This window comes from Sabethes cyaneus, chromosome 1, assembly GCF_943734655.1.
Source record: "Sabethes cyaneus chromosome 1, idSabCyanKW18_F2, whole genome shotgun sequence".
Lineage (NCBI taxonomy): Eukaryota > Metazoa > Arthropoda > Insecta > Diptera > Culicidae > Sabethes > Sabethes cyaneus.
This window is the reverse complement of record NC_071353.1, coordinates 168601622-168628982: the sequence shown is the minus strand read 5'-3', so window position 1 is coordinate 168628982 and position 27361 is coordinate 168601622. Positions and strand designations below refer to the sequence as shown.

Sequence of the window (27361 nt, the reverse complement as noted above, 5' to 3'; positions counted from 1 at the left end):
CGCTGATGACAATCTCTGGGGCGAGGCGCACCATATTGTAATGGCAAAGGTTGAAGGATCTGTGATAAAAATGGACATATACCCAGGTGAACATGAAGGCCATCGTAGAGAAACTTTTCCTGAAGAACGACAGGCGAAGCCACTGAGACTATACAGGTCTTCAACGAGGAACTTGTAGCGCTAGCAGTAAACCTAAGCTTAAAGGCGTCAGCCCCGGTGGAATTCCTAGTGTAGCCCTGAAAAGCGCAATTCAAGCATTTGCGGACATATTTAGGACGGTGCCTACGAAATGTGTCAGGAGGAGAACATTTAGTATACTGTCATCCGATTATGGTGCAGCTGCAACGAAACTGGAGAGACGATCGGCGAACAAGTAACGATGGAGCAGCACTCAGCTTGAAAAGGAGCCCTGTGAGGGTGCCCGTGAAAGGATGGAATTCAGGATGGTCGCCATCTCCGGACCGGTACACATCTCGACAGGTGTACGGAGCTGTGGGATGACACATTCAAAGACTCAACAAAAGGTTCGTAAAAAGTTAACAAAAAGTCAATAAAAAATCAACGGAAAACCAACAAAAACTGAACAGAAAGTTGTCAAAATGTTAACAACCAAAGACCAAAAGTCAAAAATTCTAAACGTAAAAGTTAACAAAATTCATCAAAAGCCAAAAGCCAACAAAAAGTCAGCAAAACGTTGATTAAAAATCAATAAAAAATAATATATAGAAAAATCGACAAATAGCCAAAGTCGAAAAGTCAAAACTTTAACAAAAGATGAGAAAAAACTTGACAAAAATGCCAACAAAGGATTAGCGAGATCGAAAAAGAAAATCAACATAAGATCTACAAAAAGTCAATAAAAATCCATTAAAGAGTCATCAAGAAGTTAGCATAAAGTTAACAAAAATTCGATAAAAAAATCAATGGAAAGTCAATATTTTTTGAAATGGTTGTTCTATAATTGATGAAGGGAGGTACGGTAGGGGAAAGTAATGAAAACTTTTTTAGAATGCAGGGGAAAGACCGGAAACTGTAACAAAAAATCATCCAAAAATCGAAAAGAGTCAATAAAAAAAACAACAAAAAGTCAACGAGAAGTTAGTAAAAAATCAACAATACCTAAAAAGTCAAAAAGCTGAAGAGAAAAAATCAAAAGTTATAAAACTTAAATAAAAGACCACAGTAAACTAGCAAAAGGTCAGCAAAATTTATTGCAAAATCAGCAAATAGTTTACGAAAATTGACAAAAAGGTAATAAAAATATAACAGATTGTCGATAAAAAGCCAAAAGTTAACAATAAATCATTTAAGCATCAAAAAACGATGCGAGTCCTGGGCATCTTATTGGACAGGAAGCTGTCGTTTCAACAACATTTTGCACAGGTGAAGCAACGCTGCAAAACCACCATAAATCTTCTCAGAGCGATATCGGGGCGCAGAACGAACAGCAGTAGGCAAACGAGACTGAAAGTAGCAAAAGCAATACTAGACTCCAGGCTACTATACGGCATTGAACTGACCTGCAGCGCTGATACCGAACTTGTCCGCACACTTGGTCCTACCTATAATCATTCTAGGAGGATCATATCCAACTTACTCCCCTCCACTCCAACATTGTCAACCCACGCCAAACTGGGAACACTACCTTTCGATTTTCTGGTAAGCCTTACCATCGCAAAACGAGCCGCAGGACACGCTGAGAAAACCAAACCAAAAGACCGAAGGCTACACCTCCTTACCCATGCAAACCAATCATTACGACAGACAACGGGGCTGGACCGGTGACAGGGGCTGGGCTCTCCACCCATTACGCACTGACTGTAGTCTACAGCATGAAATGCGTCGGAATCGCAACCCTGAAAGCATCAAAATGGCTGCAGCGGAACTTTTACGTGAGAAGTACCTCAATCATACACACCGATATACTGACGGCTCAAAGGCATACGAACGTGTCGGTTTCGGCGTCCACGAAGATCTAATAGACCAATTCCACCGTCTTCCGAACATCACCTCGGTCTTCTCAGCTGAGGCAGCAGGAATATACAGAGCAGCAACATCTCCGTCTGATCAACCAATCGCAGTTATTCGCGTTATTAGCTCAGCGCAATTCAGGCACTCGAATCGCAAACAGCTCGCCACCCGTGGATTCAGGCAACACAGAAGGACACCAGAGCAGACACAATTTTCATCTGGGTTCCAGGGCACTGTGACATCCCTGGCAACGAAGCTGCTGATAGACTCGCCGGACTCGGGCGAAAAGGAATTTTGTACACCAAAAAAGTGGCCTACATAGACGTCAAAAAGTGGTTGGAAAGCAAAATGAGACAAGCATGGGAAGAAAGATGGCGCGGTTGTGAAGATATTTGCTTACGAAAAATAAAAAACGCAACTATCGCCTGGACTGAAAAAAAGAACTGAAAAGAAAGAAAAGTATTATCAAGGCTAAGAACTGGACACACAGGAATAACGCACAATCTAACAGGCACCGGAGAATTCAGGAAAACCTGCTCGATATGCAACGTCACATAAACTGTGGAACACATAATTATGTTCTGTCCGGATTTCGAGGGACCACGACGCACCTACAACATCCCATCAAGCGTAAGGGAGGCACTGAGCGACGATCCTGTGGCAGAAACGACGATAATATTGTTCCTGAAAGACTGCAGCTTATTCGACCAAATTTGAATTGAATGCTTTGGCAGAAACAAAATTGTATTTCTTTGCTTTTTACAAAGAGGCGAACCAGCCACAGGCTGAAAACCTCTCTAATATAGATTAAAAAAAACAATAAATCAACAAAAATCGACAATAAATCGGCTAAAAGCCAACAAAACAACCAAAGTTGAACACAAAATCAGCAAACTGGTATCAAAAAATCACGAAAGGTTCACGAAAATTTGACCTTAAACCTTAAAAGTTCAATAGCTCGTAAGAAGTTTCCAGAAAAGTAAAAATTAGTTTAAATTATTTAGCAGACCTATGATGCTGTTTGCTCGAAAATGGATGATGCACTCTAATCTGTCAAAATATTGTGCTCAATAATAAGGAATGTGAGTGTACTGGTGTATACTGACGTATTTTTGTTGTGTGTGTGAAATCCACAAATTGGATCGATCATTATGGCTTGGCACAATCTCACCCCCGTGAAGCTCGAAAAGTACAAAGTTTCGAAAAATACTATTTTCGTAATCAAAACTTATCCAACGCGTAATAACCTTTCAATACATTGTAAATGATTAGTTTATATACCTTCAAAATAGCAAGTTGATGCGATTTCTTGTTTGGGTTGGTTTATGGGGGACATTTTTTACAAGCGTTATTTCCGAGTATTATTGATCGCAAACTTTGAAACCCTGTTTAGGCTAAATAGTTTGCTAATATTATCTGTGTTCCATTCTAAGTTATGAAAAAATATGTTATCTACATCATCACTTGGAATTTAGGTCACCAGTTTCTCTAGATATAATAAATTTTCACAAATAAACATTTTTGGTTTTTGGCACAATCTCACCCCGGATGGCGGTGCGCAAAGATTTCTGTTTTATTTGTATGAGAGTCCTTATCCCCCTACCACAGAGGTAAGGCGACTAAAACCATCATAAAAAAAATTCCTGCATCCAAAACCACCTCCCACATGCCAAATTTGATTCCATTTGGTTGATTAGTTCTCGAGTTATGAAAAAATTTGTTTTTCATTTGTATTGGAGCCCCCCCTCCTAAAGTGGGGAGGAATCAATTTGTGAATCAATTGGTATATAATCCAGCAATATCCATACAGAATTGACGGTCGTTTTTGTTTTCGTAGCATGCCACCCCTTTAAAGTAAGACGTAGTCATACGTCAAAAAGTCCAAAATACTTAAATACTCAAATTTAGAGCAGCCAAGAAATCAAAACTTAAATGAAAGAGAAACTTTGCGACTTGTTTGCTGTTTGCTGGCTGGAAAGTTGGGTGCGTGAGTCAGTGGTTGCTGAGGTTTTTTTGATCTATCAAAAGTCATAAAATTAAAGAGTCACAAAATCCTAAAAGTAAAAAGTAAAATAGTCAAAAAATCACTTAATCTTAGTGTCAATAAGGTAAAAAGTTAGAGAATCCAATAGTTAGAAAATGATCTACGTTATCTATGTGCTATTTCAGCTGATTTAGATCAATAACCATGAGTTGCCCATGGGCGGTCAAACTATGCCCTGGCTATGTTAAAAATGGCAGTTTGAAAAAATCGAAGAGGTGAACTGTTCTAACTGGAAAGTTTATTTGAACTGAAGCTGCATTTTGTACTCCTTCAATGAAAGTTATTTTTTTTTATTTAGCTGAATTTTGACTGTGTACAAATATAGAGACATACAGAGGACAAACCATACGAAAATTGAAACGTGAAACCTGAATTGATTGCCTTCTCACATACAGCCAGGGACAACGGGCAAACTTTTCGGCAAATGCAGTTGAATGCAGTAATTGCAGCACCATAAAAATTCAGCCGCACAGATAGAAACAATGCCGTAACAATGTACGGCGGGGAGATTTTTTTTTTCTCTCGACATAATGTCTATTCTTAAACATCACTGAGGTTTTTATAGAATAGTTCCAGTAAATTGTATGGCGTTTGATTACGGCATGATGGCATGTGCTTTTTTCATTTTCATTTCTATGTGAGGTATTTTGGCAAGGTGACTTTTTACGGCACATAACTGTTTCTTAACGTTTCGATAGAATGAAAGATACTATTTGCCAAACGTTTTCAATTAAAAGTTAGTATCTCTAAATTCCGCTAGGAAAAATAAAATCTATTTTTTAACGATTTTAGCGAAAACGAAGGAAATAGGTTATCATACCTATAGTTACGGTAATCAAAACCTCAACTATCAGATTCCACATAAAAACTGTTTTCTTTTGAAAAGAAAACATAAATTTTATACCGAAAAATTAGGCTAAAACGCCTTTTCTTTCGCCAAAAGAGCATAACAGTTATAAAGGACTTGGCAGTGAGCACAGATGTTCAACGCACAGTAAATGACTGCAGCAGTGACTTACAGTGACTTACATCCGTTGAAAACATTATAGTTCTTATTTCTCAGGGAACAAGTCAACAACAATAACAACATATAGAATTTCACGTGTAAAAATTGATGAAATTTTGGGTTCAACTAGATTAGCGTGTAATGTTTACATGTGCAAAATTTCGTCACATCTGTCAAGTGATTACCGAGTTGGCTTCCAAGCAAGAAGTGCTTCGACAAAAAATTATAGGCGCGGTCGTCGAAAATCCGGGCCAGTCCCATAGATGGATCACGAAACGGTCGGGAATCGACCAATCGACCTTGTTCCGTGTGGTAAAATCGTTCAAGGAGACCCAAACGACCTAGCGGCTAGCTGGTAGCAAAAATAGCTGGTAGCTGGTAGCAGGGATTACTTCGGGTCTTTGATTCGTTATGTGGCCAAGAAGGTCAATTCTTCCGTCAGGTTTGTCCAGCAGACAATGCAGCGGGCTGGACTTCATGTCGTCTGGTTAAAAAAGGCGCCTAACCTAATCGATAGACGGAATACGATGGTTAAGTCCGCGCATTAAAGCGGACGCCTAACAGATCCGCGGGTTGGAATTTTTCATCGGCATGTCCTGCCTGAATGTTCCGGAAAAGTTCCGGAAATGGCGGGCAAGGTCGAACTGGTTGCCTGCACCAGTTTTTTTTACAGTGCCAGTTAAGCTTTTCAGCGAAAATTCAAACTCTCGCCAAGTGTTACATATGAGATCAAATTATTTAACAACATTTTAATATTAATTGGAAGCTCATTTGATTCAATGCAAAATTGCGTTACACAATACGCTGGATCTGGTTAACGAAAGCGAATCAACCACTGCTTAGCGAAAGTCCGATTTCAAGCGGGTGATAAATAACTGCCGATGAGCCGCGAAAATCTAATCACTAGCAAACAAACGGCTTCGCCGGCACCATCGGTAATGACTCGCTGGAAAGCCGACCAATTAACAACAGTCGAATGAATTGACTCCCAATCGAGGTATCGGCCAGAGATCGCACCCAGAGATCATCGCACAGCCACACAATCATCATCACGGCCCCAGCATGCCAGCAAACGGCACACTACTTAGCGTTGATAACCGGCCCCTCCGTGCCTGGTACCTGGTACCAGTACCAAATCTCCAGGGAGAAGCACAAGAAGAGAAAAAAAAACGGTCAGCAATCTTTCGGTCATTGCGTAGCGCACCGAACTGGCGAAATACACCGGTAACAATTACTTCAACTGTCTGTCTGCACACAACAAGCCAATGTGCAGTAATCCATCGTCCAGTGGCCCGTCCAGTCGGCTGGGGGTCGTTGGCCTTCGCCACCATTGGACCGCACCAATCCCGGTGCCAAAAAATCGAAAGTTCCGAAACAAACCATGGACCATGGTCAAGTAGTCAGTCGTAGTCGTGAAGAAGGAAGAAACAGAGAAAACCAACTCGCTGTCATTCACCTCTCACTCGAACTGCGAGTGGCCGAACGGAGGGATGGATGGACGGACGGACGGTGGATTTTGGCCCAGGTCGACCCCGCGGGCCAATCTATATCGATCATCTTTCACCACGCGGTCGAACACCGCTGCTGGCTGACCGCGAAAGCATCAAACAAATCGATTGGACGTGCCTTTCGAACGGGTCGCGCGTTTAGGCCGAACCTCCGCTGGAACGTTGCGAGCTGCGGATGCAAATTTCCCTCGGTCGATCGCGAGGTTCCCTCAATGAACAATGCTAGGGTTTAGAGATCAAAGCAATGATTGGTTTCTACGCTCTGCATGCGGTCCGATCGTTGTTGTTTTTTTTCAGCTTCAACCAACGAATGAAACTAAATTCCCCGCCCGATAGGGATCTTGAGCGGTTATTGTTTGTCACAGTTGACACCCAATAATATTACAATACCTAAAAAGGCACAGCCAAAAAGTATCCTCTCTGCCATTGCCGGGCAGATGGGCTAATTTTCGCGGAAGCTTTAATTGGCCAGTTTTCTCAGTCAGCCGAAATCCGCACATAAATCGACCGCCCTGAAACGAGGTCACCGGCGCATGTAAATAACCATCCCGGGTGCCCCGCCCGGGTACCGCTGCTGCTGCTGCGGCTCGCCGTAAATCATCCGACAGCTGCGCTGCACACAGGACCACTGGCCCTGGCACTGGCCGACTCGGTAGGGGAGCCCGAAAAAAGGACCCAATAATTATCGCGGCATCGCTCAACGACGACGACGGGATCCCACCCTGTTTCGACCTCCGCTGCGCTGCGTTCGTAATCAGGGACCATCGTTGTTGCGCCCCGGTGCGGAGCCCCGCACAATCTGCGCGGCGCGCAATCGGCAGGCTTATTAATTTCCGGCCCCGCGCGCAGGAAAGTATGTTCCCTGACGAAACGGGCAGCGCGTTCACGCGGCAAACCCACTTTTGATTCACAGTTTACTTTTGATTTCGCATCAACCTTCGTTCGGTGCCGCTCTACCGCGATAATGAAAAGGGACGATCGATTTCATATTTCTTGTTGATTTTTTTTTTCGTTCGCCGTTCGCTTTCGGGTCCTGCAATCTCGTTAAAAAAGGACCACGGTGTAATTTGGTGAATTAAGTACATACTGCCAGTGCCAGTGCCTCCGCCGCCACTGCCATTACCGCACCAGCATGGCAGCGCCGCCATCGGAGCTGTACGGAGCGGAGGAAAATTAATGCGCAACCGTCAGTCGAAAGTAAGACATCGTCGGTCGGTCGGTCGGTTGGCCGGTACGTCCCGGAGGAAATGGTCGTAAACTTTTACGACATCGCCGATAGGGCGACTCAGCGGGAGCGACTCGATTACGCCTTGCCTTGCCTGGTGCCTGGTTGCCTTGGTATGTTTTGATGCAACACAGTTTTATTTGCGAGTGATTAATAGTAGCGGTTCGTCGTCTAATCAGCCAGCGGAGCTATCTCGCATTGAAATCGTTTGAATGAAGCTTTTCCCTAGAGTGCACGCATAGATTGCGTCCCACAAGCTGCCAGAGTTTGTGAGGAGGAAAACCAAGTGTTATAAGCAAGTCCGTATTGTCTTTAAAAAAAATTTAGATTGAAATAACGTGAATCAAAATCAATAAAATTGTTCCAGTTTCAAGTTCAATTTCAAGTACCATTTGAATTCCTACATTAAGTTTAATTTCAAGTCTAATGTCACGTCCATTGCCAAGTCTCAAATTACCTTTGATTTTAACACCAATTCATTATATTTTAAGTGTCGGAAACCCGTTAATGTTCTGTAACATGGAATTTTTTTAAAATATTTTTTTCTTGCTTGTCAATTTCTAATATTTTAATGATATAATTTTTCTTGATTTTTTATTGTTCCTGAGGCCGAAAAACTCGATTTTCCTGCATAATTCAAAAAAAATTTATCTCGTGAACGAACGCTATACGAACAAACAGTCAAAATATAAGTAATTTTTTTAGCATATTCACAGATGAATTACTGATAGTTCTAGAGGCAGCCCGTCTTCTACTCCTTCTGGAGAAAAAAGTGAAAAAGTAGAAAAACGGAAGAGAAAAGAAGAAAAATTAAAGAAAAGAAGGAAAAACGATAAAAATGAGAAAGAAAAGGAGGACAAATTGAATAGAAAAGATGAAAAAACTGAACAAAATAGGCAAAAACACGGGTTAAATTAAAAGGGGAAAAAAGTAAGAAAATTGAGAAATAAGAAAAGAATAAGAGGAAAATGGGGAGAAAAAATGAAAATGAAAGGGAAACGGGATAAAATTCAAAACAACTTAACTGAACAGGAAGGAAATGAAAGAAACGAAAAAGAATAAAAAACACAGAGAACACGAAAGAAAATCAAATCAGAAATCAGAAAATGATTGAAAACAAGGAACCGAAGAAAAATGAAACCATGAAACAGAAAATATGGGACAGAAACAGGAAAGTCGAGAGAAAAACAGGAAAAACGGAAAGAAAAGAAGGAAAATTAGAGCAAAAACCAAGAAACACAACAGAAAAGTAAAAAAAACGGAACAAAGAAAGAAAGAGAAAAAACGGAACAGAAAAGATGTAAAGTGTGTGAGAAAGTAAGACGAAAAATGACAATTCCATATTATGGTAAAACTTCGTGTTCAAATCCAAATTCAAGATTAATTTAATGCCCAAAGTCATGTTCACTTTCAAGTCCGTTAATTCCAATTTTAAGTCAAAGTTAAGCTCTGATTTCAAGTCCAGTTTCTAGTAAAATTTGAGTTCCAATTTCATGTCTAATTTCCAGTGGAATTCCATTCTTATATCAAGTCCAATTTAAATTTAATTTACGCCTAATTTCAATTTGTTTTGTCAATTGTGCATTACTGTCAATTTGAAATTGAAGCAAACTTTTTCACGATTGAATTCCACTACTAACTTTTGGTTGAAAAGTATCTATTTATATAAGAGGCTTATGTCTGTACCGAAACCCAGGTCTCTGATATGACGTGATAAGAGGCTTATCGGTAACTATAAACAGGTCCCTGACAGGACGTCATGCTTTCGTAGCAATGAATTGTATTCCCTACCGTTTTCTCCGGAGTATTTTATTTTCTCGATCTAATCTTTTAAATAACAAACAGTTTATGGAGTACTTTAAAATTCAGGAAAATTAGTAGAGCCAGAAATCACAGCAACTGAAATAATTGATGGGTCTCAAATTTATGCATGCACAAATATCTGTATTTGTGGCAGCTCTGGTTGTATTCTCAGTCACCTCTCTGGTCGACTGCTGGACTGCTCGATTGCTCAACGGGTTGACTAGACTGCTCGATTGGACAGGTCGATTAGACCGCTCGATTTGATTGCTCGACTGGACTGCTTAACTGATCTGCTCGACAGAACTGTTCGGTTCGACTGCTCGACTTAACTACTCGATTCGACTGCTTGACACATTTGCTTGACTTACTACTCGACCTGTCTGCTCGATTTAACTGTACGATTGAACTGCTCGACTGGATTGTCCGATTCGACTGCTTGATTGGACAGCTTGATTTATCTGCTCGATTCGACGCTCGACTCAACTCCTTGATTCCACTGCTCGACTGGACTATTCGATTCAACTGCTCGACTCGACTGGTCGAATGAACTACTTGACTCAACTGCTCGATTGGACTATTCAAATCGGCTGCTTGACTCAACTGCTTGACTTAACTGTTTGATTCGACAGCTCAACATAACTACTCGACTGAACTGCTCGACTCACCTGTTCGACTTAGCTGCTTGACTGAACCGCTTGACCCGACTGCTCGAGTAGACTGCTCGACTCAGCTACTCGACTAGACTACTCGATTCAACTGCTCGACTCAACTGTTCGACTTAACCAGAGATGCCATATTTTCTAAAAAAATGTCTGGAACAGCTCGAAAACCGAAAAAATCGCGCAGTTTGCCGGCTACTCGAATTTTCTGGTTTGAAAATAATCTGCGAAAATCTGCACACTTTTTTAGGAAGTCTGTGAAAGTTTAAAGAGCTTCGAACAAAAATCTGCACCAAAACAATAAAAGTCATAAAAACTGTAAATATCTGCAAATGTATAATGATCTGCAAGACCATTCCAAAAATCTGGAATTTGCAGACAAATCTGCAAGTTTGGTATCCCTGGACTTAACCGCTTGACCCGACTGCTTGACTAAACCATTCTATTCGACTGCTAGACTCAAGTGCTCGCTAAACTACTCGATTCAACTGCTTGACTGGACTACTCGACTTATCTGCTCAATTAAACTGCTCGACTGGACTGCTCGATTTACCTGCTTGACTCGACCACTCGACTCGACTGCTCGACCGGACTGCTTGACTGAACAGCTCGTTTTAATTGCACGACTTGACTGTTCGACTCGACTGCTCGATCCTACTGCTCAACTCGATTGCTTGTCGCGATATCATATGGTCGGTGTTAAATCAGACCGGACCAAGTCGCATAATTTAAAAAAAATGAGTTAATGATAGCAAACGATCAAAAATTTCTTAGCAACATTTTACTTTAATCAGACTACATAAATGTTGCAAACAGTTTTTATTCAGTTAAATAAAATCCAATACGAGCATAAAAAATGTTTGTTTCAGTCTTCGGATCTTTTATGTACAACGTCTTAGAGCTATATTATGCAATATAAGAACTTAAAGAACTAATACAAAGAATAAACATCTTCGCAAACACTGGTGAATGGAATGTATCCGCAGTTTTCGGAATTCTGAACAGACATTTATACTTTGCGGATCGTAAGATTCGGGCTCAACTAGTAAGGCCATTACAAATATTTTAAAATGTTTTTGTCCCTCCAGTGTTGGGCCACTGAAGGGGAGGGGGCGAAAAAAAAACAAAGAGAATTTTTTAATCGAGCAAAAAAAATATGGATTTTAGGCTTTCTTATTTTAAGTTTAAACGTGAAAACCAAATCTATTCTTGCTTTTAATATATACGTTGTTAATTTCCATGCAAAAATCTACGAAAAAAGACAGAAACGAAAGAAAATTTTTTTTGGCCGATTTTCGGAAATTTCGCTGTTTGAATTTCCATTTCTTTTTAATGCTAGAAACGTTAACTCAACTCGTACACTCATTTTCAAGTTTTTCAGGCTGTAGAGCCCACAGACAATTGATTTTATAAAAAAAATTTAACTCATATCCTGCAAATTATTTTTTTGCCCCCCGAATTTTCAAGCCAATTTCCAAGGGGGAAGTGACAAAAACTTTTGAAATGATAGAGATTTCTTTTACGCGGATAAATCCTGCTTCATTTTGCTTACATGTGTGATCACCCTTTATTGCATCCGTTTTATAGGTATTATTTTTGATTGTTTTTGAAGAAAATTGCTACTTTTCTAAATACAATCAGTTCATGATACTTTTTTGATTTGACCCAAATTAGGCCATTACAAATATTTTATAAAGTTTTTGTCCTTCCGATGTTCGGCCACTGAAGGGGGGGGGGGGGGCGAAAAAAAAACAAAGTGAATTTTTTAATCGAGCAAAAAAAAACATGAATTTTAAAAAATTTTTATTTAATGTTGAAACGTGAAAACCGAATCTATTCTTGCTTATAATATATACGTTATTATTTTTTATGCAAAAATATACGAAAAAAGACAAAAACGAAGGAAAATTGTTTTGGACGATTTTCGGAAATTCCATTGTTCGAATTTCCATTTCTGTTCCATGCTAGAAGCGTTAATTCAACTCGGAGACTCATTTGTCGAGTTTTTCAGACTGTAGAGCCCACAGACAATTGATTTTATAAAAAGAAATTTGACTCATATCCTACAAATTATTTTTTTGCCCCCCGATTTTTCAAGCCATTTTCCAAGGGGGGGGGGGGGGGGGTGACAAAAACTTTAAATATGATTTGCAACGGCCTTATTCAAAGTTGCTTACTGTCTTTCGTGCTTGATCGTTCGTCACAAGCCTTTCGTCTTTGTTTTTCACCTTTCAAATAACTTTTTACGTTTTTTTTCTTAAATTTTTCATCGTTTTTTAATATGTATATTTTATCATCGCTTTATCTTGTTGTCTTCTTGTTTGTTTTTTGTTGTCTTTTAAATATCCGTTGATCGTTTTTCCGTTTTTTTTTTCAATATTCTATCATGTTTATATCGTCTTTTTTGAGTGATTTAAAGCCGATTTTTTATTGTCCTTTGTGGCGTTTTAATAGTTTTTAATGACGTCTTTTCATCGAATTTGGTTGTATATCGTCTTTTCACCAACTTGTCATATTTCCCTCATCTTGCCGTCGTCTTTTCGCAGTCTTTTCACCGGCCCATCGTTGTCTTTTTGTCGTTCCCGTGTCATCTTCATCGTCTTGCCGTCATTTTATTATCTCTTTTTTGTCTTTTCGTCGTATTCGTTACGTTTTTGTCATCTCTCTGTCGTATTATCGAAAGTTACGAGCTATTTTATTGTGAATATTTTGTGTATGACTTTCATTCGCTTATGAATGTTTGGTGAAGGATCGATGATTTGGAACGAGGAGAAACTACCGAGGAAGTGACTGGAAAGGGTAATTTGTCCCATCTACAAAAGGGCGATCGGCTAGATTGCTGACCGCGAGATTACGTTGGTCAACGCCGCCTACAAGGTGCTCTCCCAGACTCGGAATAGGTTGTTCGATCAAGTTGACGCCGACTTGTGTTTGTCGAAACGCTCAATGAATTCACGACGAGTAGCCCAGGACCGTGCACAATGGAGATAAGTTCTTGATACAATACGAACCACCCTGGCTCTATGCTGCTAGCATAGCTTTAGAAATTTAAAGCTTTAGAGCTTTAGAGATCGAAGCCAGTTTAATTACCGAGGACCTACTTAAGAGTGGTGTTGGCAATTTCAGGAATCCTGATTTTGAGCCGATTAAGATACTCGACTGCCAGTAACTGCACTAGGCATCGCTTGAGGAGGGTACTAGAAATTACATTCTGTCAAGCTTATTTAGGATGACTACACTGCCCATAAACGCATAACAGTCCCATATGACTTTTCACGATTTTTGAGATAAACCTGGGAATCATCTTTAAATTACCTATTCTTTCAATATTTCAAACAAAAAAGCTATGTTTGTTCCCAAAATGTTGAAAAAAATATTAAACTATGTCAGTCCCATATTACAAATAAACGCATAACAGTCACAGTAGTGAAAATATATGAATAAGCATTTGATTTTGGAAATTCCTGAACCGATTTGACTGCAACAACTACCAAACAAAAGATTTTATGGCCTACAAGAATACTATTGAAGAAAATTTGGAGCGGATCAATGGTTCCGAAGCTATAGTCGGAACAAGTTCCGGAATATACGGAACTTGATTCCCCTTAAATCACAATAATTCCATTATACGACACCTCTAAGTACTCGAATTTGAAAAACTAGACCACTGGTAGTTGTATAAAGTGTTCAAGACGTCATTGACCATATCTAACCATATATCCGGAAATGTTCCGGATACCACTACAGGGATCAGTTTCTGAATAGAACTAAAATTCAACATGTGACATCTCTAAGTGCGCGAAAGTGCAAAACTAGTTCAGAATAGCTCATTTGTCGTCACATAATGTGTCCAGGATCACATTGGTCACACTCGGACACGTTCTGGGAGTGTTCCGGACACACAGGAAAGCGACCAGTTTCTGAGTTGAACAAAACCCCTTATGCGACCCCACGATAACAAATTACAAATAAAAGCAGAAAATGCTCGGAACTGGAAGATCCTTACTCCCGTAAAAATTCAGATAGTCCAGTACAGACATTTGAAACAGTTGAATTAAATGTGCACGTGAATTATCAAAACAACAACGACGAGTGGTCTTCAAAATACTCCTGAGTCACCGGCAATGCAAGGATCAAGGCATGCTGTGACTGTTATGCGTTTATTCTTGCTTATTCAAGCACAAATAAACGCATATCAGGAACTTCGGTAGTTTTTCTAGGTTTTGGAACAAATTGTAGGTCATTTGCGAACAAATTGCTTGTAAAAGTGTTCTATAATGTACATTCAAGTGATATCATGATGATTTGGGCGATTTGTTTCCAAAATTTACTCGATATTAAAGAAAAAATGTAGCGGTTTCAAAAGCGTTTTTGCATATGTGACTGTCTTCCATTTATGGGCAGTACAATCGAGTCGAGTTTATTGAATTACCATTACCATTCAATTACCAAAGAAGTTCGCTGTTTTCACCGAGTGCTAACATTTTTCTGTTTAAGTTTCAGATACAAGCTGAATTACTCCCAGAGTACAAATTGTTCAACGGTTGCTTTTAAATGTCATGAAATTGGTCCCCTCGCTAAGGATTGACAGCGAAAAATTTCAATCCAAATGACGTAGCTATGAGTTTTCTAATTTCGTTCCGTAGTTTCATCTGAAATCTTTATTGTTTTAAATTCTACTTAACTAAGAGTTCAAAATTTTAGGCCAATCCTAAATCAAACCCCACATAACTTATTTACTTACTTATAGTAGTGCGGTGCGATGTCTATTAGGATTTCACCCCCCCCCCCCCCCTCTCCCTGTCGATTGTAAAAACGACACCGCACGCTCAATAAAGAGGTTCTGAAGTATGTTTTTTGTCAGGTCTGTTGGGGTTTAAAGCTTCACCAATACCTCCGATCCACAGAACTTGGGAGAAATTGAGTTCGAATTAGGCCATAATTGGCTCCCATTATCAGCGGATCCCTCAGCTTGGACAAAAAGGAACGGTAATTTTTCGGTCTTTCCCCTGAGATACTAGTAATACCACTACTAAACAAGCAAAGCCATGGGTATAAACATCCTTCAGAACTTGACCCTTCTTTATCGACAGACTTCGCAGACATTTACTAGAGTACATGAAAATTACGGGGCTTGTGCAAAAATCCTATGAACTCTGTAGTGGCGCCGCCTAGTCTAGATTCGAACATACGACGATTGGCTTGTTAGGCCAGAATCGTACCCCGGATGAGCTAACAGGGCGGGCTAAAATACCAAATAATGCCACTACTATTATACCACTATAAAGATCTAGACAGAAACACGGCATTGGTCCAGCTAGGAGGAGATAAAGACGTGGTTTCTTCGGCAAAGTTATAGAAAATGTAAATGTAGAGGCACTCAGCGCACGGGATGGGATTTCGCTATCGCCAGAATAGCAGAAAGCGATTCTTACGTGGAGAAATCGCCCAGGGCACTAGACGAGGTGGGGAATGCAATGTTTGCGTAAGAATAAACGAGTCACGAGTCGGTTCTGAACCGAGTCGGTAGTCGCCCATCGAGTTCGTTACTACCGGCCAATTATCTTGGAGAAAGAATGCATTCTCCACACTAGCTCTAAGCTTGCTTGACTAACGGCAATTTAGTCTCCTTATGTTTTAAATGTCTGGAGCCCCATTTTATGCAAAGGTCTAATTACCCCGACTAACTGATCAATCAGAAAGTTTTCGTCGTATTGAACAAGCGATATTGCTACAAGAAGGTCTCTATTTTTGGGGGCGCATGCCTCTTACTTTTTGGTATTACATATTGCCGAGTTTTCAGGTTGTTGAGACATATTTAGATCGTCTTAATCTCTGTTCGCTGAGATTCAGTAATCCTTACACAAAAAATGAACTGCAGATGTCTATGTTTTCATGAGTGTAGAAAAATGTAGGAGTTAAATCGAACTATACCAAAGCGTTTGAAATAAATCATAACTCTGGAACTTATAAGCTAGTAAATTGCACTTACCGAAAATTCGTAACAAGTTAGTAGAACGATAGTTCATCACCTGGTTCGGAGGAAAGGATTTCATACTACTGTTACTTAATATGGGTAGGCTAGAAAGTTGAAGAAAGGTTTATTGATCTGGAGTTTTTTTTTGCAGTTCCATAAAGTAGAAAATGAGCAGGGTTGAAAGACAGAGAAACACTACTCTACACTATCACTATTTGGCACTACATTTCGAGAGAGATTCTGCCACCCCACAGGCAGTTCCCAGACTCTGGCGACTCTGGAGCTGCGAAGTGTAGGGAGGCGGCTGGTTTTGGTGAAGCTGTACACATACGGGGGCAGGAGATAGGCAGGGGGGTTTACTGGAAGTTTAGTACTTTTTGGAGCAACAGTATACAGACAGGAAGCAGAGCAAGACAGAGCTTGACAAGAGAGTATGTACGTGTGGGTGTGTCTTTGCGTCAAAGCTTACCTCCAGCGCCTTCCTACACTTCAATCGCGATGACCTTTCGCAGTGAACTAAATAGCTGGGAGGATGATTTATCTGGAAATAATTGGGCAGCAAAGAGAAAAAAGAAGAAAACAGTACGGTGTTTTTTTTTTAATAAAATATATTGGGTTAAATTAAATGTGTTGAGCACAGCAAGCTGTGCGTTATCGTCGGATCTGACAGCAACGGAACATTTTCAAATCTGAAAATCGTTTCGATGGCAACGTGATGTAAACAACAACGATAACAATAACAACAACGTCGATACCAAAAGCCCGATTTCCGGACCGGAGGCCCCGAGCAGCAAAAGTGAAACCTGCGACCACCTAAAAAGCGAAACTTCCTCACGCAATGCCTGCAAATATGCTCTACGCTGCAGCGCACCGTCCGTAGGTAGCGTACGAACGAAGGCTCCCTCCCAGCAGCGCCGCGCCGGGCCGGCTTCGGCGCATATTTTCGGCGAAAGTGAAACCGCGCGAAACGCGCGAAAGACACAGAACAAGTTCTAGCCCGGGGGCAAAATCCCGACCAAAAACCCCGCCGACAACAAGTGTGGCCAACGGCCAGCTCCACCGCACGATATCCGACCGCGACCGCGACCGTTTCCTTATTTATGTTTTCTGTATTCAACTTGTTTCGGCGTTTCGTTTCGTATCTTTCTTTCCCAGCAGCCGGCCGGACTTTCATTAGCAACCAATAAACTTTTATTTTATTTTAACATCTCTCGATGCTCCACGCCTCGGCCGGCCGGCCGTTGGCCGTCCCGCCTGTGTTTGCCGTTTGCCGAAACCAGGGAAATATTTGCACTTCCACGATCCCGGCCCCGAACTAGGTACCTACGACGACGAATCAGCCAGCAGGATCTCGAAATATGGAATGGAATATTACGCAGTGTCCGGAGTAACTGCACGATTATTACCGGGTAAACTCCCGGTAGTCACGCACGCAACGAAACGGTCCACGAAAACAATCAGAGCAGGGCAGTCCGGACCGGGTGTGTGGCGGAAGAAAATTAAATACTGTTTTTTTTTCGGGATGGGAAAGGTGTACCATATTTCATCGTTTTGAAGCAAAATAAAATGCGGGATAATTTACGAGACAGTCACGAGGGAAAACTCACGCACGAAACCGTGACGGTACAACGAAATTCAGATTGGAAAATAATCCCAAATCCAATCACCTTTTCGAACTCGTGTCAAACTATAACTTATAAATGTCAAAATAGTAATCATAAATGAGCATAATTGTTGACGTATGTTTTAACGGACAGATGTTCCTGGGATGAGCCTACTTCGATGAGCAGGTACACGCTTGCCTCAGTCAGTACAGTGCAATTCAGTGAAATTTCTTCATCGATGTTTGATAACCTGCGGCGATTGGTTTGTTTTACGACAGTCAAGCATTAACTACTCAATAATGCTGCCTTCAAATCATTAGTGTCTATCTCTCTTTTGCATTCCTTGGCAAATGCCCCCCCGATCACTCTCTACTGCATAACAATATTTTTTTCAACATTATTACAACACGCTGTAGGGATAATCAATTAACAAGCAAAATTTCATCAGACAGTCTTCCTTCTAGCAGCAGCAGCAGCAGCAGCAGCCGAGTCCGTTCGTTGTTTTATTGCGGCAATTAAAAATAAAAATCTTTGGCGATTCACTTTCTCTACCATGCGAGCAAAATGTAATAAAAATTCTGGTTATTAAAGTCAAATGATATGCATCGCAAATAACGTTATGAGTGAGTGAGTGAGTCATGAACATTTTCTATCCAATGGAAAAGTTTTTATTTTCGTTAAAGTGTAGTTTCGATCTCGTTCGAATCGAACGATTGTAGCATCGAATAAGCTTTCTATATTACGTAAATCCTACGAAAACTGGAAAGTCTATTTGCAGGCCCATTTCTTATCAAACCCAAACGTTCGTCGATCTAGTAGTCCATCCGCGTGCAGTAGACAAACGTCAAAACGTTGGAAAAAACAGCTGTTGTTTCGCTCCGAAAGAACCGGTGAAAAACCGACCGCGTTGGTCTAGGACGAAGGCTACACTTGCGGCGACAACCCGGACAAAACAGCAAGCTGCAGGTGCCTAACAAGAGATTGATGCCAAGAAAACCCCTTTCGCGACCTGCCAACGGCCGGAATCCCCAGAATAATAAACTTAAGGTGCAGGGCACACTTATGCGCATTTTGTCGCTAAGGAATCTGAAAAGGAATTTTTATACGCCTCGTAAAATTTCACGATTTAAACGTATTTGATTGATTTTTTATGCTTTAGGATGAACATGTTAAGTGAAAACCTGTTCCACTTTTGGACCAATTGTCCAGTTTCTTGACATGCATTCTGCATTGACGAGCAATAGGAGATTCTTCTTAACGTGGGCATTATATCACCCACCCCCCAAGCAACACAATTTTCCTATTTCTAGTTGCGGCCACTTATTTACAACCAGAATTAGTCATATAAGGAGTTGCCAAGGCAATTTTATAACAACTATGTTAGTCGTTAGTGGCGAAGTCGCAGAAGGAGGCGGAACGGGAATTAACCTAGGAGCGCCCAAAGTAATGTCCTAGCACCTGATCTCCAAGAAGTCAAACGAGAAATCGGACTGCTGAAGACCAATAAAGCCGCTGGGAACGACCGCCTACCGGCAGAGCTTTATAAACATGGCGGAAAAACGCTAGCAAAGGCTCTACACTTGGTTATTTCGGGGATTTGGAAGGAGGCAAAACTACCGGAGGAATGGATGGAAGGAGTGGTTTGTCCCATCTACAAAAAGGGTGATCGGCTAGACTGCTGCAACTATCGTGGTATAACGCTGGTAAACGCCGCCTACAAGGTACTCTTCCAGATCCTGTTACACCGGTTGTCACTGATAGTGATAGCACAAGGTTTCGTAGGGAATTATCAGGCGGGTTTCATGGGGCCCGCGCAACTACGGACCAAATTTTTACTATCACATCTTTATTGATTTCAAAGCAGCATACGATACAGTCGATCGAGACAAGCTATGGCAGATAATGCACTAACACGGGTTTCCGGACAAACTGACGCGACTGATCAGAGCTACATTGGATCGAGTGATGTGTTTCGTACGCATCTCTGGGACACTCTCGAGTCCCTTCGAGACGCGGCGAGGGTTGAGACAAGGTGACGGTTTATCCTGCATGCTGTTCAACATCGCTCTTGAGGGGGTGATCCGACGAGCGGGCATCGAAACTTCTAGGCTTTGTAGATGACTTCGATATCATAGTCAGGAACTTTGCGACGGCGGAGGCAATCTACGCCAGACTGAAAGCGGAGTCTAGGAGAATTGGGCTAAAAATAAATGCGTCGAAGACCAAACACATGAAAGGAAGAGGCTCAAAGGAAACAAATGCGCGCCTCCCACGGACGGTAACCGTTAACGGCGACGAACTAGAAGTGGTAGAGGAGTTCGTGTATTTGGGATCGCTGGTGACCGCGGACAACAACACTAGTAAGGAGATCCAGCGGCGCATCCAAGCGGGAAATCGGGCCTACTTTGCCCTTCGTAAAACGCTACAATCAGGAAGCGTACGCCGCCGCACGAAGCTAACAATATACAAAACCCTTATTAGACCGGTAGTTCTTTATGGACTTGAAGTCGTGACGCTGCTCACGGAGGACATACGTGCCCTAGTCACGTTGGAGCTGCGGACGATATTTGGCGAAGTACAAACTGAAAGCGGAGAGTGGCGGAGGTGTATGAATCACGAGCTACAGGCACAGGCTACGGTGGGCCAGACACGTAGTAAGGATGCCGGACGACAGTGCGACGAAAATAGTCCTTTTCAATAACCCCACCGGCACCAGGAATAGGGGGCCCAACGTGCACGATGGCTCGACCAGGTCGAAAGCGATTTGCGACTTCTGAGACGACTAGGAAATTGGCGACGAGCGGCCCAAGACCGAGTTGAATGGAGACGAGTGCTTGAAACAGCACCAGCCACCCCGACTCTATGTTGCTGAAGAAGAAGAAGAAGCAGACGTCCAGTTGTGAGGCTTCAAGGCATCTCTCACCAAATACAACGCCGAGTTTCGCAAAGTGTTACCCTAGGATCATAACAATGGCCTAGGGCAATTGAAAAAAGTGAATGGTGGATGGTCAACGCTTCACAATTTGAAGAAAAAAAATTACGGATAATCGCATCCACAATGAGTTCCTAAACATTCCCCTCTAATTACATGGCAATCAACATCAACGCTGCTGGTTGAAAAGTCGTTCCAATATCAAGACTATGGCACTCTGCGCTTTTCTTGACATTGAAGGCGCTTTCGACAACACGTCCTTCGCTTCAATTAACGCGGTACTTCTTAACAAAGGAACATGAGCTGCATTCAAACAAAGCTGTCAAGCAGGCAAATCACACAGGGAGATACGTCGATCACGATTTCAGCGAGGAGGAGTTCTCCCCTTTTGCTAATGTGGACCATGCACTCTTGCTCAAGCTATCACAGCAGGGTTATTAGGTCATTGCGTACGACGACGACGACGTAGTACTGATTGTCAGAGGTAAATTTGACGAAGTGCTGTCTGTATGCAAGCAGCTCAAAATACCACTATTTCGTGCTGTTTACAAGAGGGACTTAATATAAACCCCACTAAAACAGTCGTGAAAGACGGAGGAAACCTACTCTTACTTCCCCTACCCTGAATGGCGCTAGACCAAGCTTCAATCTAGTGCTCTTCTGGCATACAAAAAAAAGTGACAGAGAAAATTGACCTTTGTATGCTGGTCCAATGTTGCTACCTTGAGGGACCTTTGCAAAATTGATAAACACAGAAGTTTCAATTCAACTCCAGATTTCAATGGCAGTTTCAGTTTGGGTTTAGTTCATAGCTTGTTCATAAATTTTCTGTTTAGTTGTGTAAATTGATTTTTAATGTATGCACACCGCTCAGTTAGCTTCGAGGAACGATGTTGGTCTAACAAGCCAGTCGTCGTATGTTCGAACCTCGGCTAGGCGGTGTTTGCTAGATAGAGTCAGTAGGATCGTTACTCTGGCCCCGTAATTTTCCTGTACTCTAAACAGCCAGCTGCGAAGTCTGTCGATAGGAGGATAAGGCAACGAAGACATCCAAATTTACTAAGCGAGACGCCAACAAACCATCGACTGATCCATCGACTCATACGCAAGCGAACGATATAGTTTTGGCTGCTACGCCTTTTGCTGCGCTTCGTCATTCGGTCAGTGGCTTTGGTAGGTGACACATCGGCAGGCAGCTTTTGAGTCACATTCGTGGCTTCATTCTAAAGGTTTCAAGCCGTCCTTTTTAGGACGAACGAAATCATTTTGATGAAGAGATAAAAATTTTCTTTACGAATCGTAATGAAATTTTCAAATGTAGCTGTTTTGTTAAATCACGAAGAACTTTCTTCTGATTAGTTCTTTGAAACGTTAAATTTGTGACGGTGAACCCGTGTCCAAATAGAATTATTGCTACTTATTGTGTTACACGTCATGGATAACTTAAATATAATAAACTTCGAACCTAATCTAATTTCGACTTCTGTCTACCATACTAAAACGTATTGGACAAATTTATCTAAACGATCATAAACATAAAAGTCTATCCTGATTACAGATCCTACCAGTAGCGTTTGTCCGGTAAACAATATTCCCAATTGTGTGAATCCTCACAACAATAACCCATCTAAAGGACGAAAGTTGACAATGGACATTACGAGTCAGAAATTTGAGAACTCAAGATTAACAAACGGACCTTTTCAGGTCCACAATTTAAGTTATATGAAGAGTTGAAATTATGAATTTCTCACGTGTAAGAACACAATCCTTTAATGCTTTCTATACACGAAATTCATACAAAAATCACCGCTTTTATCATTGGGAAACGAATTGCTCTACATTCGTAGCTCTACGTCAAGCTTGCGCCCATGCCACTAGGCATGGATCCTTGTACTTTTTTTTCGGAAAGTGAAGAAGCGTCTGGTGCGAAGAGTGCTAAATTGCTAAATTGGATGAACTGAAGAATTTCGATATATAAACCAAACATATATCGAGTGGTGCCAATGGCAGGTGGGATTTCGATCCACAACAACGGTGGTGGGTGTAGAATCGCTATCGTATATCGTATATCTCACCCAGTTATCATCACCAACAATATTCTTTACGACCCGCGCAACGGGCCACTTGGGTGGGTGGTAGGTTGTATTCCTATACTTGCACCTTGTCCCCGACGCGACGAAGAGTTTCGGATGCTTACCAGGCCATTTTTGGATTTTTTGAAGAGTAGGTAAATACTCTTTATGCCAGTGCACAGTAGTCCAAAATGGCGAAAAGTGTAACTTTTTTCCTAGTTTCTTGTTTTCATTTTACCATTTATGGTCTTCAGCACTTTTGTTTGTATGAATATCCCCCTTAGTCTAAAACTGTCAAAATTTAGTCATTGCTTACTATAATGAAAATAAAAAAAGAACTTTTTTGTGTTAGGAAATATAGACATAGTTTCTTTGACAAAGTTGTAAATAATGTTAAAACAAGCCACTTTGCTGAATAAACAAAATTTCTATCTTTATCGAGTGCTGAACTATGGGGCATACTATTTAAAACTTCTTTAACAATTGGTTTTTCATACTTAGCTTTTCTTAGTTGCGTTTTACAAGAATATAATGTTCTAGGCAATTATCGAAACACTCAAAATACACGTTTTTGTAGAAGACTGAAATTCTTTTGGACCTTTACTTGTTGAGTTATCGCATATTCAAGCTTCCCAAGCAACAATTTGGCTTTTGTTGTACTCTTATGATTGCTTTTATGACCAAAATTGGTCATGAAAACCGCAATAAGAGTGCAATAAAACTTACGTTGTTACTTGGGTTTGAGTTTGTCGCAAAAAACAACTCACTTTGAATGAGGTTCAGCAACAGTGCACTAAGTTACTGGAAAAAATAAACTAGATGTCTAATCGTTTGATTTCTAGTGAAAATCGAATTGATGAAATCGTGAAAAATCAGTTGGTTGAATTTCAAAAAGGATTCATGTCGCAATGTTTGCCAGTCGTCATTAAGGCAATCAATGAAGCAATTTTAGCTGACATTTCCCAACCGAAAACAATGAATGCTACTTACGCTAGTGTCGCTGCGTCAAATGGTAAGCGTAAAAACCCTGATGTTTTTGCCACTAGCCAAAATAAAAATATACCGGTGGGCATTTCTCAAGTGAATGAAGGTGGTCTACTAAGATCGGGCGAACGTAGGAAGATCTCACCTAGCGAAGAAATATCGAATGATAATGTGCAAACGATTAACATAGACAATTCCCCAAGAAAAAAATCGAACGTCGCAAAGCGAATTGAGCAAACCGTGTTCTTTAAACCTAAAGTAGTGCAAACTGCCGTGACTACCAAGGAAGATATTCGCCAGACACTGGGCCCTGCTTTGTTTGCAGTTAAAGATGTACGTTGTCATGATAATGGTGAGGTAATCGTTAGATGTAACACTTCTGAAGATGCGGAGAGAATGCGATGTACGGCTAGCGAGAAACTTGCTGATAAGTACGGGATTGAAATGCAAAAAGCATTAAAGCAGTGTGCTGATTGCCGTCTCTAACCGCATCAATTCTTCAAGAACATCTTTAGAAGTGGAATGTGAGATAGAACAATTGTGGGTTAATATTGTTTTTGCTAATGGCAACACAATCGGTTACTGCGACATAACTGGGGCAGCTGAGCCCCTGATAAACGCCGACAAATATCATCCTCCGTTACTTGTTAATTTGCGGTGTCCGTCGCTTGTCAAATTTAGTGATTTAGCAGATGGAAGAGACTTCGATTTTCATCGTGCTGATTTCTCTGGATTGAATCTCGCCCTGCAAAGAATTGACTGGTCTGGACTCCTTAACGTAGGTGGCATAAATGAGGCAGTGCATTTGTTCATCCAAACTGTGACTTCGCTGTTTTGTGCATATGTTCCCAAACCTAAACCGAAGCGTAAACCTCCATGGTCAAACCACCGTCTTCGCGTCCTCAAGCGCAAAAGAGCAGCTGCATTGAAGAGGTACTCCCGCTCTCGAAATGTAAACACCAAGCTAGATTTCACTACCGCAAGCTCCCGGTACAGAAAACTACAACCGTCAACTGTACTCGATTTACGTTAAGCGAAAGCAATACGAGTTGAAACGGAACCCCAAACAGTTTTGGTCGTTTGTGAACGAGAAACGCAAGGAGAATGGCCTTCCTGCTAAAATGTTTCTTGGTGAACAATCTTCAAACAAACTTGAAGATACCTGCGGCTTATTCGCTCAACAGTTCTCGAGCGTTTTCAGCGATAGTGATGTATCAGTTGAAGAGCTTGATGAGGCTATTAAGCTTGCTCCAGAGAACTTCCGTGAACGATGTCATGAACGCTTTAGATAAATTGAAGTCGGCTGCAAATCCCGGGCCGGATGGTATTCCCGCTCTCGTATTAAAAAAATGTGCAGGCACACTCGTGCATCCACTCCGCAAAATATTCAATCGATCTCTAGGCGAGGAAACGTTCCCAGCAATTTGGAAAAAGTCTTTCGTTTTTCCTGTGTATAAAAAAGGAAGCAAAAGTGATGTTGCAAATTACCGTGGAATCCGTTCACTATGTGCAGGCTCTAAAGTGTTTGAATTACTCATTAGTGAGGCATTACAGCGTAACGTTACATGCTATATTTCACCTGATCAGCATGGGTTCTATCCTGGTCGCTCCATCAATACAAACTTGGGCGAATTCACTTCATTCTGTATCCACCATATCGAAAACGGAGCCCAGGTGGATACTGTCTACACCGATATTAAAGCTGCGTTTGATAGCGTCAACCATCGTCTACTTTTAGCGAAGTTGAAACGTCCAGGAGCCTCCGTTTCATTCACGCGTTGGCTAGCATCGTTTCTCTCCAACCGCTTTCTATCGGTAAAACTGGGAAACTTCAGAAGCTCTGGCGTGCCGCAAGGTAGCAATTTGGGACCACTGACCACCTCGCTTTTCTTCAATGACGTCTGCTTAGCGCTACCGTCCGGATGTCGGATTATGTATGCAGACGATTTGAAAATCTTTTTCGTGGTACGGTCGAAGGAGGACTGCAAGCGACTTCAACAGTTGGCTGATTTGTTTTTTGAGTGGTGTTCGTGCAACAGACTTACTATCCGCGTAGCAAAGTTTACCAGAAAAAAAATCACCTTTGGACTACTGCTACACTATTAATTGCCAGCCAATTCAGCGAGAAACAGTGGCGAAGGACCTTGGAGTTTTGTTGGACGCCGAACTGACTTTCCAGTGCCACTATAACCACATTATCGCAAAAGCGAACAAAAACCTGGGATTCATTATGCGCATTGGAAAGGATTTCCATGAGCCTTACTGTTTGAGATCTCTCTACTACTCATTAGTGCGGTCTACCCTTGAAAAAGCTGCAGTGGTTTGTAGCCCTTATATCGCAGCATGGTCCATGAGGATTGAGGCTGTGCAAAGAAGGTTCATCAGGTCAGCATTGCGGTTCCTTCCGTGAACGAACCCGCTTGAACTCTCATCGCATGAAAGTCGTTGTAAACTATTAAGTATGGATACCTTGTGGAGAAGAAGAGACTGTATGCGTGCCGTATTTATTGCAAAATTTCTTTATGGAGAAATAGACGCACCGAATATTCTGATGCAAGTAAATATAAACGCAGCTTCGAGGTCTCTACGGTCTAATAACTTTCTTCGCCTGGCATTCCACAGGACGGCCTACGGTCAAAATGAGCTAATTCGAGCAATGTGTAATATATTTAATGACGTGTATCATTTGTTTGACTTTTGTATTACTAGTAACTGGTTTAAGAATCGTGTTTATAATTTTTATAATGTTTGTAGTGTTTATAATTGGAAATTGAGTGCTCCCGAAATGATGTTTTTTGAATTTGTCGAATAACAGATGGAAAAATGAATCCAGTAATACGATTAGTTTTGTCATATTTGCAATTTTTCATGAAACGCATACAATGAGCGAGCATTCGCAGGGCAATAAGTCATAATTTTGATCACGAAGGTAATCACGAATCCATTCACACACTGTCGATATGACAGTTGAAGCGTCGATGTTTCCGGTTACAGGTATACCTCGATAGTACGTACTTCTTTGCTTCGTTTAGCGTACGTATTACCGAAATGTACGTACTATCGAATCACAATTTTAGGCTTTGAAGCATTGTTGTATTATGCTTAATATTGCATAAAATGTGCAAATTTGCATACACTATTGAATAAATATATATTTGTGGTATCGACTTAATATAGCAGTTAATTATTAATTTTTTTAAATCAATGATTTTGTCCTTTGTGAAGCTTGGAATGAAACAAATAAAGTGTTGCTGGAAAATTTACGTACTATCGAGGCAAAATGTACGTATTATGGAGGGTACGTATTATCGAGGTATATCTGTATTTATTTTCAGGTATAGTAAGCTAACGTGGACCGTGCCACCAGAAGCTGTTATCAAAGGAAGCTATCGTTGAATCTGACCACAAGTACACCGGACAATGGATTTCTGTGCTAGCGGAAATCCTGTTCTGCAGATTTAGTTCCAATTTAGCAAGAGAAGGCCTACGTTTTTCTAATGGCGTAATCTGCACACTTAAAAAACTCAGCAAAATTTGCCGAGATTTGGACAGCCGAGCGTTCGGTGAAAATTTCAG

At 41.2% G+C, this 27361-nt stretch overlaps 1 protein-coding gene across 1 annotated transcript in view; it reads right to left on the bottom strand.

Annotated features, from left to right (window-relative positions):
* LOC128732419 (uncharacterized) overlaps positions 1 to 27361 on the bottom strand; it is a 70662-nt gene that overhangs the window by 6015 nt on the left and 37286 nt on the right. The window contains exon 4 of the mRNA XM_053825667.1: positions 16663 to 16734. Coding sequence (XP_053681642.1) covers positions 16663 to 16734 — 72 coding nt within the window. The remainder of the gene's footprint in view (positions 1 to 16662; positions 16735 to 27361) is intronic.